The sequence below is a fragment of the Astyanax mexicanus genome, chromosome 21 (assembly GCF_023375975.1).
Source record: "Astyanax mexicanus isolate ESR-SI-001 chromosome 21, AstMex3_surface, whole genome shotgun sequence".
NCBI classification, from domain to species: Eukaryota; Metazoa; Chordata; class Actinopteri; order Characiformes; family Acestrorhamphidae; genus Astyanax; species Astyanax mexicanus.
In genome coordinates this window covers 22,799,251-22,819,045 of record NC_064428.1, presented here as the reverse complement: position 1 = coordinate 22,819,045, position 19,795 = coordinate 22,799,251, and the positions used below count along the sequence as shown (strand labels likewise).

Sequence of the window (19,795 nt, the reverse complement as noted above, 5' to 3'; positions counted from 1 at the left end):
GCCTTCGATAGCTTTAAGTGATTTTACAATAGTGATTTTACAAAGGCTTACTGTTTAGTCTCTCTTTTGGGAAACTTTGCATAGAGACTTAATTTAAGTCTGCATGTAAATGCACTTGTGCTGTTGCTACAGCCAGAGTACTTGTACTTTACTAAAGTTTAGGTCTTTAGTACTTTAAACATGTCTGCACACTAGGGAGCACTTTTAAATATTCTAAAGCATTAATTAATGTTTAGTGTTTTAATTTTAACACAAAACCTAATAAAAATGAACATAGCATGCATCACAAGTCACATGAAATGTTTTATGTTGTATGTATGTGTTTATTTATTTAAGATTATTGGGAAACTTCCTATTTCTATACCCACTGTCCATTTCCTTCTTTGCAGACTATATAGATGCACCTTGTAGTTTTAAAATGGCAGACTGTGGTCTGCTATCTGTTTCTCTGCATACTTTATTGTTATTGTTATTCGATGTTCAGGACCCCAGAGGTCAGTCTTAGCATTGCAGTGACACTGACTTGGTGTGTCAGTCTGTGTTGAGGTGGATATTTATGGTTGGTGGACTATTCTCAGTCCAGCAATAACACTGAGGTGTTTAAAACCTCCAGCAGCACTGCTGTGTCTACTTTACTCATACCAGTTCAGCACACACTAGTTACACATCACTACCATGTCTGTGTCGGCTAAGTAAAGCAATGGATGATTTAATACTGGAAGGGTCATATGTTTATTAGCTGGTGGTGAACTGGGTGTTTTCATCAGATATGTCATCGGGACCTGTAATTAAGCTAAAGTTTCTTAAGAAATGGCAGTATAAATGAGCAAAACCAATTTTGGAGGTCTTTAATAGGCTTTAATAGTTTATCACTGTAGAATAGCTAGCATAGCAGAGAAGCTATGTCACCTTGGTCTAAACCAAAGTTAGAGCTAATTTATCCAGTGTAAATGATTTATTACTGTTGTGTTGTTTTTTCATTTTCTTCCTCTTCCTTTCTCTTTTCTTTTCTGGTTTCCTGCTGAATAGCTCCGCTTTATAATTGCTGAAGTTTCATATTGTGCTGGCTGCAGGAATCACAAACCCGGCTGGTTGGATACTCTCAGAAACCAGTGGGAGGGTCCCACTGTAACAGAATTTAAAGAGGTGCTCACACAGTTTGTTCTTGCATTCAAATGATACCAAGTCGTTGACTGTCAAAACAGTAGCATAATTTTATTGTTATCCGTGGCAACACCATCAGCACTAATAACAGCCTAATAATGTTGCATTGATAACATGAACTTTGTTTTTTTCTGCTTTGGCATACAGGTCGTTAGCTTCTAGTGTGAACAGAAACATATGTGACCTGAGGAAGTCAGGGGAAAACACAAGAATATCATCAAGGTAAGCTATTTCAAAATGACCTACCACGTCTCTGAGTGTGTCATAGAAAAAGGCCTAAAATGTATGGAGCATTGCAAATAGAGTTCATTAAGGCCACAGAGACAGGTGGGAGGCCTGACAGCATGACAAAACTCAAGCTACATGTTTATTCTGCATGTGGTGGCTGTATGAGTTGTCCAACTGGCAACCTATTTTATCCATGAATTCCATGTTCCCCCACATATGGATGCTCCCCCTAGGGGTACTAAAGGAACCATGGGAGGTACATTTGAGGATGAAGGAAGTACAATGGTCAAATGGCTGAGACAGAACCCACGTAAGATTCTGGTTGACTGTAACAATAGGTTTTTTTGGGATGCCTAGTAAGAATTAGAGCCCCTGTCCACCTGACACCCACATAGCGCATGTTCTACCTATGTGAGTCCCACATTACTCTGTCAGTTGGTACCTTCCTTATCTCATCACTCATATTGGTTTCTTTCTGATGATTCCTTTAGATCATATGAAGAGCCGGGCCAAGACAAGACATCCTATTGAAGGCTTTACCTGCAACCTAACAATTATGTAAAGAACCAATATTTCTTTGGAAAAAAAACTTGGACAATTCTCCTTACAACCCAATATGTCGGTTTTTATACTGGTGTCATTTTACCTCCACGCCACTGTGGTGCAAGGCTTCTTTGTGAAAAACTGTAACATAAAAGCAATTCCAACACACTCAACAAACTTTGTGGCTCTATGCAATAAACAGCGCCTTAGCACCGTACCAGAGAACTTACCCCACCACATAAAAGGACTGGATATATGTCAAAATAACATATCAAAGATAAAGAGCAATGATTTGGTATATTTGTCACATCTTAAATATCTGAATGTATCACACAATGTGCTTCAGGAGGTGGAGGATGGAGCGTTCAGGTGTTTGGAGGAATTGCAAGGTCTGAATCTTGCCTTCAACAGACTTACCACTATCCAAGGGTCATTCTTTCAAAATCTGCATAACCTCACTGTTCTTCGCCTTGACAAAAACTCCCTCAGAAGCATCAGTGCCTCCGCCTTTGTTCCTCTTAAGAGTTTGGTGATGGTGAATTTGTCTGGAAATCATCTACAGAACATAGAAAGACTGCAGCCACTTTTCATGTTACCCAAACTTATGCGCGTGCACATAGGAAGCAATGGAATAACCTCTTTTCAATCACTGAAAATATCAAACACATCCTTAAATCTGAAAGCCTTAGACTTGTCCTGGAATCCTTTGCAAGTCTTCAGCCTCACACAGGATGTCTTCCCTCAGCTTGAGATGATAGACCTGGCTTTTATTAATGAAAGCATGAGATGGGATGTACAGGACAAAAATTATCTGCAAAATGTTTTCAAACTGAACCTAAGTGGGATACACATGGCAACAGAAGATATCACTGCAGTGCTACAAATGCTTAACTCTTCACTGACTTACCTAAAAATTGAATACATGGGAAAAATTAAAGCACAGTCACTCATTAAGGCTGCTTGTCGGATTGACTCTTTAACAGTCTTTCGCTTGCAAGGAAACAACCTAAACTCTATATCAGATCAAGAGTTTAGATTATGCAAACAGCTCACTCTACTGGACTTGCCTAGAAACAATCTCATAAGTATATCAAGTTTAGCATTTTCATCACTTAAAAATCTCAGTAAACTAATACTGTGTCATAACAAGCTAAAAAGTGTTCCTATTGCCATGAGAAATATATCCACACTGGAGACCATAGACCTGAGCTACAATTCCATAAAAGAGTTAAAATGTGTAGATTTTGCAAATCTTAAAAAATTATCAAAACTTCACATTTACAGAAATCCTTTGCATACTGTGGAACTGTGTGCTTTTCAAAATCTGAACAACTTACAAAGCTTGATAATGAGTACAGAAATATTCACCTTAAAAGGTTATTTTACGTCAGGAGTCCAGAAATTAGAATTGCTTGATTTGAGTCAAAATAAGCTAAATTCCATTAATAAAGGAGATTTTAGATGTTTGGGCTATCTGAGATATTTATATTTACAAGATAACCAGATTACATATATCGAACCAGGCGCATTTGAAGGACTAACAAACTTAACTGTACTGAGCCTGCAATCAAACAAGATCACACAGAGCTCAATAAGACTTTCTGTTTTTTCTGGACTACCAAACTTATTGTATCTTTGGTTGAACAACAACTACATTTCTTATTCCACCCAAACTAGCCTTAGAGAACCACCTTTTGCTTTTCTTCCACACTTGGAGGTGCTAGGGATTTACAGTCAACACCATAAAGGAATGGAAAACATTCCTTTAAACTTTTTGGAGGGATTGACCTCTTTAAATTTGCTTTGGGCTGGAAGTCTTGGCATAACATCCCTACATCCTCACACATTTAAACACACTCCTGATCTAAGGTTCTTAGATCTGAGCAAAAATGAGTTTTCACTACTCTCTCCAGAAATATTTTGGCCAATCAAACAACTCTACAGGCTTGTCATGGTCCAAACCGGCTTGCAATCCATCGACTTCCTTGTGCCAGCCAATCTTTCTGAAATACGTCTCTTGTTTGTAAGACACAATGCCATATCGGTTGTCAACAAGACTGTAATCGACTTCCTTTCAAAACTGATGTACCTTGACCTTCAAGAAAATGCATTTTCATGTGACTGTACCAATGCATGGTTCATTAACTGGACAATCAATGGCAAAGAAACACAAGTTCTAAATGCAGACAAGTTCCAGTGCAACTACCCTGTAGACCTCAGAGGGAAAAAACTCATGAATCTCGATGTGAACTCATGCAGTGTTGATGTTGGTTTTATTTGTTTTATCTCCACTAGTGCTTTAGTTCTTTTGACACTAGTCACTACTTTCTTTTACAACTTCTTGAAGTGGCAGGTCATTTATACATACTACCTTTTCCTGTCCTTCCTCTATGACAGCAAGCATCAAAGAAAGCAAGAGACAAATGGCTTCCAGTATGATGCTTTTGTTTCCTACAACACCCATGATGAACCCTGGGTGATGGAAGAGCTGTTATCAAAGCTGGAGGGAGAGCAGGGCTGGAGGTTGTGTTTGCACCACAGAGACTTCCAGCCAGGTAAACCAATCGTGGATAACATTGTGGATGGAATCTACAGCAGCCGTAAGACCATCTGCGTGATCAGTCGCCACTACCTGGAGAGTGAGTGGTGTTCCAGAGAAATCCAGGTGGCCAGTTTTCGACTCTTTGACGAGAAGAAGGACGTTCTTATTTTGGTGTTCCTGGAAGACATTCCAAACTCTGAGTTGTCTCCATATTACAGAATGAGAAGACTAATAAAGAAGCGCACCTACCTTAAGTGGCCCAAACTAGGAAAGGATACTCAGTACTTCTGGCAGAAGCTGAGAGCCGCCTTGGAAACCAGGGGAAGTTCAGATGAGAATAATAGTGCATTGCAGTCAGCCCAGTAGTTATAAACCGTAGGGAGTAAAAGTTTTCAATTCAAATGGAACTTCAAACTGCGTAGGAAATAGTAAAGTAAAGATGCTTTCATGTTGAATGTGGTAGCTGCACCACTGTGCACTGAACCCCATTGGGTCCAATTGTTTCTTCGCCACCAGGGCAGTGTGGAATGCGGTTTGTTTCCATGCCCATGCCATGCCACTGCCATGCTACCGCTTGCTGGTTCAACTATGACTGCATGCCAAGCCGTAGTGCAGCAGAAAATGCATGACTTGAACTCATGCGACCAAGGAAAAATTGTAGTCCAAACAAGAAAAATCATGGGCGAGAGATACTAGGAGGAAGACAAAGATGCTGTTGCTCGCACCAAACACCAAAACACTGGTCACAGACGTGACATGTTTTCAAAAAACCTCACAATTATTAGCAAGCAATCCTCTGCGTCAGCAATAGCATCGAACAGAGCAGAACGAAAAGCGGAACATCCCTGGCAATGTGAAAAAATACCTTAATGGTTTATCAATGTATAGGTACATGTACAAAGTTTACTGTACATTTTCCATCATGTGTCTTGGGGTTAAACCAACTGGCTCTTATCACAAACAAAATACAACGCATTTAAAACATCTGGCAAATCTATTTAATTATTTATAAAATGACATTTATTTCCCTATTACATTATTGGTTACATTTACACAGCAGATTAACGTAGCCCAAAAAAGTTCCAGACCAATATCTGAACCAATGTTCATGTATTGAATGAGTATAACAGACTGCAGTCATAATACTTTTATTACTGCATATAAATATGTGCTAATTTAATAGATACAGGAGTCACAAGCATAAGCATTTGCTCCTGTACCATTATGTGCAGCGCCTGCATGCACCTGCAAATCGTAATTGAAAATGTCAGATTCAATTTGTTCCTTGTCATTTACACAGCAATGCAGATAACATGCATGTGTTGCATATTTTAAAAAATAATTCACATATTCATACAGAGATAAATAAAAACAAGATTAGACACAGATATGTTATTTCTTTTTATAATTATTCAATTGGGTGTCTTAATTTTCTTCACATGATTGGATGCGTGATTTTAAATTTGTTTTATATGTTTATACTTTTGTATTGATATGCTTTAAAGGCTGGTTATTTTTTATGTTGTTTTTTACTAAAGTGGAAGCTTTTGTTATTGACTTTTATTATACTCTTACTTTACTAATTCTAAATTTATTTTTTCTTTATTATTTGTTACAATATTGGAAATAAAAATTAAACTAATTACTAATATCAGTGTTTATTTTTAATAATTCCTGTGTAGAAACAATATTTGTACATAAGCACAAATATAAGAGACATTGAATCTCCTAAACATTAATTCACATTCAATTTAATTAATTATCTTTATGTGATGATTTACTGAAGGCAATAATGTGCATTTAAGAAAGCTATGTAGCAAAATGCTTCTTACATATAGAGCCATGGTTTGTGCAGGTTCTACCTTAATGAAATAAAGACACAAGCCATGTGATCAATAATACATCATACAGCTCTGGGAAAAATAAGAGGCCACTTAAAATGATGAGTTTCTTTTATTTTACCAAATTGAAAACCTCTGGAATATAATCAATAGGAAGAGGGATGATCATAAGCCATCATAGCAAGCTGAACTGCTTTATTCTTTGCACCAGGAGTGGCATAAAGTTATCCAAAAGCAGTGTGTAAGACTGGTGGAAGAGAACATGCTGAGAGACATGAAAACTGTGATTGAAACCCAGGGTTATTCCACCAAATGTTGATTTCTGAACTCTTAAAACTTTATGAATATGAACTTGTTTTCTTTGCAATATTAAGCCATTAAAGGGTCTGTCACTTTTATGCAAGTAAGCTGTTGCTGGCCAAACTTGTATACTCTGAGTGTTCACTTTGCTAACTGGCAAAACACAAACAGGCTAATTCATGCTTAACTGATAGAAAAACAAAACTTAATATTTGAAAGCACTTAGCAACATTCCAGTTCATTCCATTCAAGTTCATTCCATTTGTTAATTCCATTAATTAATTTCATTAGTTAATTCCATAAGTTCATTTCTTAGGTTCATTACATAAGTTCATTATTCTATTTGTTCATTTCATAAGTTCATTCCATAAATGCATTCCATAATTTCATTCCATAAGTTTATTCCATTTGTTCATTCCATAAGTTTATTCCATAAGTTCATTCCATACGTTTTTTTTTTGTCCATAAGTTTATTCCATTTGTTCATTTCATAAGTTTATTCCATAAGTTAATTCCATAAGTTCATTCCATAAGCTATTTGGACAATAATGGCGTGTTGAGTGTTTTTTTTAGAAGAAAGCTATGTCCATGAAAGAGATGATAAAATATATTTAATAGTCAGTCCACCACTGAATATGGGACGTAAGCTATTTTGTGACTCAACTAGATGGGATTTTTTGGTATTGCCCCACTCTCAACTTTCTAATCTCAGAACATTGTGTTGTGTACCATTGAGCTGAGAATGATTCATGCTGGTTTGTTTTACTTAATCCAAACAATGTTGACTAATATCGGTTTGGACAAAATACTCAGAAATAGTCATTGTATGGTCAGAGTGTTGCTGTTGATATGAGAGTAGATGAGAGTGGATTGCCTAATCAGGACATTTTGCAGCAGGACAGCCTTTGCCCTCGCTCTGTGTGACTGTGTTGGTAAATTGTATCAGGTTTACCAAATTCTTTCTAGAAACAGGGTCACCCACGCACCCCCTGCTGCACCCTCCCTCCCTTCCTCCCTCCCTCAGAATCAGTATAAAAGCAGGATCAGCTCCATTCCTCTGCACTCGGCTGACCTGGATCTACTGGATTGCTTATCATGAAGCAGCTCCTGGTGTTCCTGTGTGGGTCTCTGGCTTTGGCAGTAAGCTTAGCTGCTCCAACGTGAGTATAATATAGAGTACAGCACAAATCCATAGAAGAAGCCATTTTTGTAGGGTTGCACAATGATATCAGTATTCAATCGGTATCAGCCCAGATTTTCTTTTTTGGAATCAAAAATAATTTGCTACTATGATCAATCTTTGCTTTAGAACTATTGAGAAACCCTTTTCCTTATCCCATTATTGTCCACAAATTGTATGTAAAAAAAAATTACATGGCAATATATTTATTCAATTTCATGCAAGGTAATAAATTTTAACACATTCCAAACTTATTCCAAACAAATTTAACAGTTAAATTTTGTATTGGCTCCTGACATCATTTATTTCCATATTGTCTCACGGTCAATGTGTAGTTGGTCCCCCAGGCTAACTTTTGTTAGCTATTGAGTTGAAGTTTATATAAAAGTTGACCGACTGGTTTCATTGTTGTTGGTTGTAAGAGCAAGTTACTATTTCTTTTTATAAATAAGTGTGTGGCTTCATACTGGCTCAGAACTGCAACACAATAATGAGAATAATAAGAATAATAGAATCTTTAATTGACAATATTTTAAAATTACAATTTTTTAAAATAATTAGCTGTGTAATGTAATGATAAAGATTAGGTAGACCTTATTTTATTTCTTTTAACGTGTCACAGCTGCTCAATTTAGGTATGAAAAAAAATAAGCAATTTAGTGAGCAAATTTTAGTCTCACATTTATAGTTTTTTTATGGTGTGCAAAATTTTCTTTTATGAGCTTCACTTTAAGATTTGTTGTGCAGTCTACTAATGCATGCAGGCTTCAAAAACAGTACAATTTTATAGTAAAATATTTGTTTTATGAACCTGCATCTAGTGTTTAGATCATATCTCTGTTTGTATGTTCACATGTTTGTATGTTTCTCTCAGTGTTTGTTCAGTTATGTTTGTAGGCTGAAGAGTGAGGCTTTAGATCAATACTGCAGTGGTCAAAGTCAGTCGTCTAGCTCAGCATATGATCACCCCCCCCCCCACACACACACACACACATTGTTTACAGTGATGTATCTTCTGTTTTATTCAAAATAATACATGCATGATAATAAAAAACACTTTTTATTGATCTAACATGAGCTTTTCTTTTGTGTTACAGGCAGCATGATGCAATGATGGCAGGTATGTGTCATGGCGGGGCAGAACTCAGACACATGTAGATGTAAATCAAAATATACTTTACTTACAAAAGGCAGAGGAATAGTCAAACAAAACACTGTTGATACCAGTAAACAGCAGTAGTATTGATATAGCGTATCAGAAATAGGAAACAAGAGATAAAAAATACAGGCAAGAAAATGCACTTTCTTACAAGGATAAACCATCAGTACTCAGCAAAGGACAGGTGGAACTGAGCCACTTAAATAGGGCCTAACACAGCTGATGAGAATTCCAGTGATTTGCTTTCTGGAAGTGTCATGTAATCAGGATTGGGTGTGATATCAGTGTGAGGTGCATTTTGGGCAATGTAGTCTGGAGACTGGAGATCACAGACAGAGCTGAGTGTGGGAGATATACATTTAGAGCCAGATTTACCTTTATTAAGCAATTAAACACATTTTGAAAATCACAAGATTTAAACTATTAGTTCAGTTAAAAATACAATAAACATAATATATCCCAGATGTAATTAATCAGCCAAGACAGGTCTAAAAATTGTATCATTTTTAGAATTTTCAACCTGATATCATAAGCCTATATTTTTAGGATCTCTTTTCAAACGTTACATAAAAATATTTCATGCTTGATAAGAAACATTTCTAAACAATGTAACTTCACTTGTAATGGAAAATATAAAAAAAATTGAATTAAATCTGCAACTGTAAAATTATCATTATCATTATATAACATTTATATAAATTATATACAATTTTAAAATTGTATAAAATTTTATAAAAAAATCAGTATTTTAGTGAATACAAACAAACCACACAGTTTATGTCCTTCATACCTTTCATTTAGTTACATTTGTCTAGTTTTTATATCTGTTTTTAAGTTTAAAACACCACGTGACCGTCCGAAAACAGATTTTGACACATTACATTATACATTCGAAATGTTTCAAATCTTTTTGCAAGCAGCTGATCTGAGATCAGAATGTTCTATCCCTAAATGTTTCAAAAAGGGGAGTTGAAAACTCTTATCTCTTGTCTCAGAACTGTGGTTTGAATAGATTGCCTCAGAGCATGTTTTCACCAAGATAAGATTGGGGTAAACTGAAACTGAGAGTTTATTACAAATTATTAGAATTCCAGCATCTTCTGTTCTAAACCAGACTAATCTTTTGGGGGATTGAAACTTAATCATGTACATATCATGAATCACATTACTTAGATTTTTTTTGTCAAATTGCAAGTAATACACTAGTTCAATTTAGAATTCTCTTAATTATTATTATTTTTAGATCCTCCGGTAGAAAATCCAAAGGCTGATGAAGATTCCCACTACGACTCCAAGTTTGACCGCTGTGATGGCGTTGAGTTTGATGCCATCGCCCCTGATGAGACAGGACAAATGTTCTTTTTTAAAGGTAATTAGTAAATGTGACGCTACCTTTTTTAGCCATGCCTCTCAAGACCAGCTTTTACTGGTAGTCATTTTTGAATGGTTTACTCTTTATGGTCTTTTATGGCAAAGGTGTTAGAGGAGGATTTAGAGGATTACCTGCTTTAACACACCCACTGTAACTCTGAAAAGGCATGTTAATGTACTGATTAGTTGAAACAAGTGTGTTAATAGAGGCCTGGAGTAATTGGAACAGACAGTAAAATTTTACCTTCAACAGGTGACCATTTATGGAAGGGTTTCGCAGGCCCCAGTGAGCATGCAAATGGTACATTCCAGGAGCTAGATGAATATCATCACCTGGGTCACGTGGACGCAGCCTTCCGCATGCACAATAAAGATGAGGAAGCTCAAAAAGATCACGACCACATCTTTTTCTTCCTGGTATGTTATAGTTTCACTGTGGCTATTTATTTTCATATCCTAATTTTATGTTCTGTATTTGAAGTCAAGAAATGTTTACAAGAAATATTTTTCATGGATACTGGTCTAAAGACTTCAGCAAATGAAGCTAATCACCTTTGCAATTCATTTTCAATTTTACTTTTAAAGTACTAATAAGAATCAGTATAAGTAGCACATTCCTGAACACCTGCTTTGTGTTTAATAAAGACAATACCATATTTTTCGCACTATAATGCACACCTAAAATCCTTTATTTTTCCCAAAAATCATCAGTACGCCTTATAATCCGGTGCGCCTTATGTATGAATTGTATCAGTCATGTTGTGAGGAGCAGTAAAGCCACTCTGCTGAAGTGCAGCGTTACACAGGAGTTTCAATAAAGATTCTCCAGCACCGAGACTGGAGCAGTATTAGTATTAGCCGCTAACTGTGCTAAGTGCTAGCTCTTTCGCCATTCAGAGGTAAGTATAACAGACTGTAGCATGTGGCTAACCCCGGCTAGCACTGCTGGAGCTGTATTTACATGAGCTATAACCGCACTAAGCCCTAGCTCTTTTGGTGTTCAAAGGGGAGTTTATCAGACTGTAGCTTGCATGTTTACCATGTTAAAACAAGCTCTGTGGAACAGACAGCTAGCTAATATCACCCTGGCTAACCGGAACACTCAGGGTTAATCAGTGTAGTGCTTTTGGGCAGTGAGACCTGCTGAATTAGAAGGAAAACATGGCAACACCCCTGTTCCTTACTAGTCTCGCTTAATGTGCCTTATAATCCAATGCGCCTTATGTATGAAAATAAACCAGAAAATAGACATTTATTGATAGTGGGACTTGAAATCTGGGGCATCTTATTGTGCGAAAAATAGGGTATCTTGCCCAAAGTATCTACTCACCCAGCCAAATTATTGAACTTAGGTTCCAATCACTGCTTCTCCAAACATTGGTGAAACCTTGGTAGGACGCAGCACCTGTGCGACAAGGTCGTGAAATTTTTATCACTGTTAAATATTCCATAGTCAAGTATCAGAAATATTACTTCACATGGCCTTCGGATTAGCTCAAGAGCTGTAGGGTATAGATAGCTTCATGGAATGGGTTTTCATGGCCAAGCAGATCCATAGTTCAAAAAAGTCAAAAAACAGGCTGCCCTCCCAAATACTTCTCATGTGCTGAATCTGCAATAGATAATCCAGAAATTGAAGAAGATCGGACAGCACCCGTATTATATCCAATATATTTATTTAACTCACAGATAAAACACGAATGTTTCGGCCCTTAGGTTTAATAAATACATTGGATATTATACGAGTGCTGTCCGATCGTGAAAACGTTGATTAGATACGTTGGGCAATATAGTGCATGTTCCTGAATACATTCCTCAATGTCCTTTTTCCACAGGATGATAAAGTCTTTAGCTACTACAACCACATTCTGGAGAAAGGCTTCCCCTTAGAGATCCAGCAGGTGTTTCCTGGAGTGCCCAGCCACCTAGACGCAGCAGTGGAGTGTCCTAAAGGAGAGTGCATCACTGATTCAGTGCTGTTCTTTAAAGGTATGTAAACAAATTATTACAATAAATCTCTACAATAAATTAGAGTTTTGTTTGGTCTCCACTGTTGAATGTGAGTCTGCTAAGAGTTACCTAAACATAAATGTAGCTGATCTGAAACAGAAACAGAAAAAAATTATGGAAAACTTGAATAAATGAGTGAATACATGTCTCACATGCATGCTAAATTACACCATTTGTACACATAGGCCTAATTCAGCTAGAGTAAACACAGACTCAAAGCAAGTAAACCCCAAACCAAAAGTAAACACCTACTAAAAGTCTGTAAACTACATTCATACTAAACTAACAGAACATACCCACTAAAACCCCCACACAAATGCACTGTATGAAATGTATGTTTATTTATCAAGAGAGATATTTCCAAATATGTTAGCTATAATTTCTATGTGAGTGTGTATATGTAGAGTGTTTGGCTTCCGGGTAGTGCCATGTGCATTGTCATGTGATTGTGAATGGGAGTGATGTCAGTATGTGCTGCATCCTGGGAACTGTAGTCCAGAGACTAGGATTGTAGGTACATAGGGTGTGAGAGAAACAGAAACGCTTTCGGGGGCCGGCGTGACGTATAGGATTTATTTTTATTTGGTATTATTTATTTTATCCATATACTGTATGTTAGACATATATGTTTAGCATGTATGGCCAGAAATTTTGTCAATGGTCTGCCTGAAATTACACCCTTAAATCTTGAGGATTTCTATTCAAGCATTACATAAAAAGCTTTTTAATGTTTGATAACATTACTGAAAAGTATGCTATTTTAATTGTAATAGAAAATATTTAAAAATATTTAAGTAAATCTGCAAATGTCAAAATATAATAAACTTCCTGAACTTCATTTTAAAAATCAATATTTTCCTAAATACAAATCAAAATGAATGTCCTCCAAACCTCTTGTTATGTTTGTCTAGTTTTTATGTCTATTTTAAAACTTGCAAAACTTGAGTTGATTCCTGCTACTGATCTGAAATTATTAAGTGGAGTAGAGAGAAAAAAAACCCCTCAAATTTTCAGAATATTAAAAAGTTATTTTACTGCAGAAAAAAAAAAATTGTTAATTCATATGTGCAAGTTTATTAAAACAACTTTTTCTGGGTATTTGTATTTGGTAAAACATGTTTAATATGCAGGTTTTATATTTAAATGTATAATATTTACGCATATATATATATATGTATACACAGTATATATGTACATATGTCTTTAATATGAGCATATACTGTGTCAGTTCACACCTTGTGTGAACTGTTGGCCATATGTGTGAAGAGCGTGACAGCAGCAGGTTGTTTTCTAGCACTATAATACACTGTGGTTTTCCTCTGCAGATAAAAAGATATATATATAAGCCTGCAAACACCTACTAGCACTATCAGAGTGTCAGCTGCAGTGGTACTTTCAAAATTAGATGTTGGGCCCTATCTTACATCCTGCGCAAAGTGTGATGATGCTCACTGGTGTTTTACACCAGCAGTCCTTTTTCATGCCTTGTGCCTGCGTCCTTTAAATAGCAACTGACTGAATACCACCTGGACAGAGGTCAACAGTCAGACGTTCTTGGCGGTGAATTTTCAACAGGTGCATCCTCAATGCATCCACAATACATTCCCGCTAGTTACAAACACAAGGACATGCAGTGGTGCACAAACCCATAATGCATGCCAGTTGGCAGCTATGCAAACTTTTATATCAACAATAAGCAAAGAATTGAGCAAAGAATGAACAAGTGTGAACAAGCAGCTCAGTTTCCTCTGCTGAGAAATTTTGGACACGTCCAGTTAGCTGCGCCGCTAAAATAGCAATGCGATTCAAAGTCAAGTTTCCTCCGAGTTTGGGGAAAAACAATCATACAGACACAGACAGAAGATTTCTGACTTGTGCAACACTCTTTATTTGCATATAAGTTCAAATAAGGTAATAACTTGGACCAAGTTACACTGCCTTCCCCAAAAAAAAGTCTCCACCTGGATTTATCTAAGTAAATGATCTGGGGTTGCTGGAGTTGATCAGGTCTATGTTCAACAAAAGTATGTGCTGAAAGAATGAGGTCAGCTAACTACCTGAATATACTGATTACAGACCAGTTTATTCATAACATCAATGGGTTTTTTTCTTGGACTTTTTTTTGGCCTGGCATTGTAAGTAAAACCTTCTATCACTGTATTGAATAATTAGTGTGTATGTGTGTGGAGGCCCATGTTCCAGACAGAAAAGGGGAAGTGACCAAAGGCGAACAGAAATCTGACTCTTTTTATATTGAAACTCTGGACACACATCATCTGCATTAACTCTTCTGTTGACTGTAACATTATAGAAGAACATAATATAATCCCTTCTATTTTTATTTAGATTTTTTCTTTACTCATAGTTCATTGGTTAGACTTCTGTACCGTACAGCACTTTGGTTAGCCTTGTGGTTTTCAAATGTGCTCTAAAAATAAACTTGACTTGACTTGTGTCACGTATGGGACAGCAATGTGAGAATATTGCAGAGTACAAGACAGTAAGAGGTTTTAATATAAACAGGGCAAAAACACAAGGGTAATACAAAATCATGTCGAAAACAGTCCTGGTCTTACACAGGCAAAAACAGTATCAGAGAGCAAAGCTAAACACGTAAATAGGAAAAAAAACAAAAGTTTAGTACACAGAATTGAAGAGAACTGAAACAGGACAGGACATGGAAATGTAAGATGTAAGCAACATGAGGTCAAATACTCGACAACCAGACAATGAGAAAACAAGGGATACCATTTGGATACACCTTAAATTCAGTTTTTTTATTTTTATTTAAAAATGTTCTGCATTGTAGATTAACACTAAGGTCATCCAAACTATTAAGAAAAATAAGGAATTATTTAGTAAACAAGAAAAAAGTGTTAAACAATCCAGAAAATGTCTTATATTTTAGATTCTTTCTTTTAATTTCTTGTCCTCTTAATGTGTTTAACAGCATCAGTTGTAACATTTTGAATATGTAGAGTTTGAGGAATGTTTTAAACTATGTTATGGAAAGAACTACTCTATAAATAAATAAAAATGCTTTAAGAAATGAAGGTCAGTCAATCTGAAAATGTTCGAGAATTTTGAAAGTATCCTCAAGTGCAGTCATCGCAAAGACCATCGTAAACTGTATGATGAAACTGGCACTCATCAGAACTGTCCTAGTAAAAGAAGACCAAGAGTTACTTCTATTGCACAGAATAAGTTCATCAGAGTTACCAGCCTCAAAACAACACAAGTTAACAAACAAACAGCACCCCAGATAAGAGCTCATCTATTTTGGTTTGTTTAACACTTTTAAGTTACTCCATAATTCTTATGTGTTTCTTCTTAGTCTGAATGACTTCAGTATTCATATACAATACAGGAAAAAACATAAAGTCTGTAGTCTTCTAATTGGTTTTATCCCAGTTTTGGAAAGTATAGGATCATAACCCTCCACTGTAACCTATTCTCCTAAACTAATTTCTGTATTTTCCTCAGGACATGAGGTGTACAACTTTGATATCAAGACTAAGACAGTGAAGAAGAAGGTGTGGGATCACTTGCCCAACTGCACCTCAGCAGTCCGCTGGCTCGAGCATTACTACTGTTTCCACGGCCACAACTTCACCCGATTCCATCCCGTGTCTGGAGAGGTAGTTGGAGATTATCCCAAAGATGCCAGACGCTACTTCATGCGCTGCGCAGATTTTGGTGAGAACACAAACAGTGCTTGATAATTTTTTTAGCCTAATTACAGTCTTTTTTTAATAGCTTATAGTTCTGTTTGTTTTTAAAAATGTATTTTAGGTCATGGGGCCGGCCACAAAAAGCCACCCTGTAAACTCGACGCCATCAGCACTGACGACAAGGGCAGGACTTATGCATTTATGGGTGATTATGATTTTCTACAATAGTATATACAGAATATTACAGTTATTAAACATTTTTGTACATTTGAATGAGCCCTTTTTCTTTATATCTTCATTATTTCTCATATCTACACAGAGAATGTATACATTAGGTTGGATTCACACCGTGATGGAAGCCATCCTTTCCCCATAACAAGATCATGGAAGGAGATTTCAGGACGCGTGGATGCCGTTTTTGCTTATGGTGACAAGTTGTACATTATCCAGGTAAACAGATATGATAAAAACTGCTATTAATTGAATGTTTATTTTTCATTATAAATCGCATTTAAGACGGTAAACGCTCAGGTCACAGGCTGATAATACTCACCTGTGAACGACAAAAGAGCTAGCTCTTAGCGTGAATAGTGGCTAATGCTAATGCTGCTCCAGCAGTGCTAGCTAGGTATAGCAAAAGGCTACAGGCCAATAATATTTACCTCTGAATGACAAAAGAGCTAGCGCTTAGTGCGGTTAGTGGCTAATGCTAATGCTGCTCCTGTCTCGTGTCTCAGTGCTGGAAAACTAAACTGAAACTCCTGTATAACGCTACACTTCAATGGAGTGGCTTTACTGCTCCTTACAACCTGACTGGAACAGTGATGATTTTTGGGAAAATTTAAGGATTTTAAGTGTGTCATCTTTACCATAGTAACGAATGGGCTGCAATAGTTTGTTCTGCCACAAAAATACAAATATAGTCATGTCACAATGACACACTAGCAACCATCTGAGACACCATCACATCCACTTAAGACACTTAACAGCATCATAAGAACCGATTTAAACACCCTAGCAACCACCAAGCAAAACCGTACCAACCACATTACAAGAGCATACCTAAACTACCTGCCAACCCCAAAGCAGCCACCTGCAATACTGTAGCAAACATCCAGCTGCATCATAGCAATCACATAGAAGCAACACCATAGCAACCACTCTGCAAATAAGATGTTTTGTCACAATAGTGCCTTAGGTTCCAGAAAAAAAACAAAACAAAAACAACATCAGTAATTCACCAATTTGTGTTTTATGGAAAATTACACTTTTTAACGGTTTCTATGTTTTTCTGTTTGTTTCTGATTGATTGACAGGGTAATCAAATCTACATCTACAAATCAGCAGCACATTACACTCTAATAGAGGGCTATCCTAAACCCCTGAAAGAAGAGCTGGGCATCGAGGGACCCGTGAATGCTGCATTTCTCTGTCCAAATCAACATGTGGTCCATGTTATAAAAGGTTTGCCACCATGATAAACAATACGACTGTTATCAAATATAGTTACTTTATTTGCTAATACTTTTTTCATACTATAATATCGCAGCTTTAAATCAAATCTGCTTTGAATGAAGCACTTTTTACTCATTTAAAGAAAAAACAGAAGAATGTAATAGTTTTTATTTTCTCCAAAAAAAAGGTCTTAATTCACTTTATTTTGATGGTCCTTTAGAGATTCCTCATAGATGCTCACCTAACATTCAACTGAATGTCTTTTAAACGCAACTTAACCATAAATTATATGTTAATGATTTTGTGTAGAACCTAAACCTACCCCTAATCCTGGCCTTAAGCCTAACCTCAACCATTAATCAACCCTAAAACCTAACCCTAATCCAAACCTTAAACTAAACCTTAAATCTAACCCTAAACCTAACCTCAACCACGAATCACTCCTAAAACCAAACCCTAATCCAAACCCTAAAACTTACTTTAAACCTAACCTGAACCACGAATCAACCCTAAAACCAAACCCTAATCCAAACCTTAACCTAAACCTTAAATCTAACCCTAAACCTAACCTCAACCACAGATCAACCCTAAAACCAAACCCTAATCCAAACCTTAACCTAAACCTTAAATCTAACCCTTAAATCTAACCCTAAACCTAACCTCAACCACAGATCAACCCTAAAACCAAACACTAATCCAAACCTTAACATTAACCTAAACCTAACCTCAACCACAAATCACCCCTAAAATCAAACCTTAACCCTAAACCTTACCTTAACCATGAATCAACCCTAAAACCTAACCCTAAACCAAACCTTAACCTAAACCTTAAATACAACCCTAAGCCCAACTCTAACCATGAATCAACCCTAAAACCAAACCTTAAATCCAACCCTAAACCTAACCTCAACCACGAATCAAACCCTAAACCAAACCCTAATCCAAAACTTAACCTAAACCTTAAATCTAACCCTAAATCAAACCTTAACCTAAAACTTAAATCCAACCCTAAACCTAACCTCAACTATGAATCAACCCTAAGACCAAACCCTAATCCAAACCTTAATATAAACCATACATCTAACCCTAAACCTCACCTCAACCCTGAATCAACACAAAAATATATATCCTTAACCTAAACCTGAAATCTAAACCTAATCTCAACCAAAAATCAACCCTAAAATATAACCTTAACAGTACACTCAAGTACACGTAATCAGGTACTAAGCAATTAAACTGCTTGACAAACAGTAAACATATCAACAATGCATAAAATGAATACAAATATTTACTTACATGACTCACACTATACAATGTTGACTATATATATATATATTATTTTTAATACAATTTAATTCTCTAGAATTTTTTTACTACTTTTTCATTTTTCCCCACAGGTCAGAAAATGTTGGAAATTGATCTGACTGCAACTCCGAGAACTGTTAAAAAAGAACTTCCAATCACCATTGCACAAGTAGATGCTGCCATGTGTGACACTGATGGTGTGAAGGTGTACGTTGGCCCAGTGTACTACAAGTACCAGAGCCCTACCATCATGGCTGTTGCCAAAATCAGCCCAGCACCCCAAAAGATCTCACCTGAAAAGTTTAGCTGTGAGGCATAGAAAGCTCATATGAATTACAGCAAATGCTAATTAGTTGTAATTCTTTCATTCTTTGTGCGTATGGAGTTTCTGCACATGAATATAAAAATAAACTTTGTAATTTGTAATTTGTCTCATTTTATTTCTTATATTGTAACAAATAAAAAAAACATTACATTTACATTAATTAAAACAAGAGCTTTATAAAAATCAATAACAAAAGGTTTATAATTTTAAAAATAAAAAAATATTCCCTACACACTATATAGCATGATATCAGCTAAGGAAACCTCAGATTTTCAAATTCTAATTTGGGACACTTCCATATGTTATTTATGTCTTATACAGTAACACACAATTAATACAGTGATATGAAAACGTTTGGGCACCCCTGATCATTTTCATGATTTTTCCTTTATAAATCATTGGTCGTTCTTATCAGCAATTTCAGTTAAATATATCATATATCAGATGAACCCAGTGATATTTGAGAAGTGAAATAAAGTTTATTGGATTTACAGAAAGTGTGCAATAATTCTTTAAACGAAATAAGGCAGATGCATAAATTTAGGCACTCTTGTCGTTTTATTGATTTGTACATCTTTGGCACTAATTATTGGAACACAAAAGCTCATTGACCCTTGACCTACATACACAGGTGAATCCAATTATGAGAAAGGGTTAAGGTGGATAATTGCAAGTTTTTCTTCTCTTTGCATCTTCTCTGA

General features: G+C 36.2%; 2 protein-coding genes across 2 annotated transcripts; both read left to right on the top strand.

Annotated features, from left to right (window-relative positions):
• Positions 1-918: 918 nt before the first annotated feature.
• Positions 919-6,052, top strand: LOC103036216 (toll-like receptor 13). Its single transcript, XM_049469846.1, has 3 exons — positions 919-1,146; positions 1,312-1,386; positions 1,884-6,052. The coding sequence occupies exon 3, from the start codon at positions 2,009-2,011 to the stop codon at positions 4,841-4,843; it is 2,835 nt and encodes a 944-aa protein (XP_049325803.1). The 5' UTR covers positions 919-1,146; positions 1,312-1,386; positions 1,884-2,008; the 3' UTR covers positions 4,844-6,052.
• Positions 6,053-7,666: 1,614 nt separating this feature from the next.
• On the top strand, positions 7,667-19,195 carry hpxb (hemopexin b). The gene is made up of 10 exons (XM_007259049.4): positions 7,667-7,778; positions 8,896-8,918; positions 10,201-10,326; positions 10,582-10,745; positions 12,164-12,317; positions 15,822-16,034; positions 16,131-16,214; positions 16,329-16,459; positions 17,326-17,473; positions 18,862-19,195. Exons 1-10 carry the CDS (start codon positions 7,714-7,716, stop codon positions 19,086-19,088), a joined length of 1,335 nt encoding a protein of 444 aa, XP_007259111.3. The 5' UTR covers positions 7,667-7,713; the 3' UTR covers positions 19,089-19,195.
• The last annotated feature ends 600 nt before the right edge of the window (positions 19,196-19,795 follow it).

Excerpts from the sequence above, each read along its gene's own strand:
- hpxb (XM_007259049.4), top strand. The coding sequence starts at position 7,714 with ATGAAGCAGCTCCTGGTGTTCCTGTGTGGGTCTCTGGCTTTGGCAGTA. Across the intron at positions 7,779-8,895 it reads GTAAGCTTAGCTGCTCCAAC|GCAGCATGATGCAATGATGG; the intron begins GTGAGTATAATA and ends TTTGTGTTACAG. Across the intron at positions 17,474-18,861 it reads TGTGGTCCATGTTATAAAAG|GTCAGAAAATGTTGGAAATT; the intron begins GTTTGCCACCAT and ends TTTTCCCCACAG.
- LOC103036216 (XM_049469846.1), top strand. The coding sequence starts at position 2,009 with ATGTCGGTTTTTATACTGGTGTCATTTTACCTCCACGCCACTGTGGTG.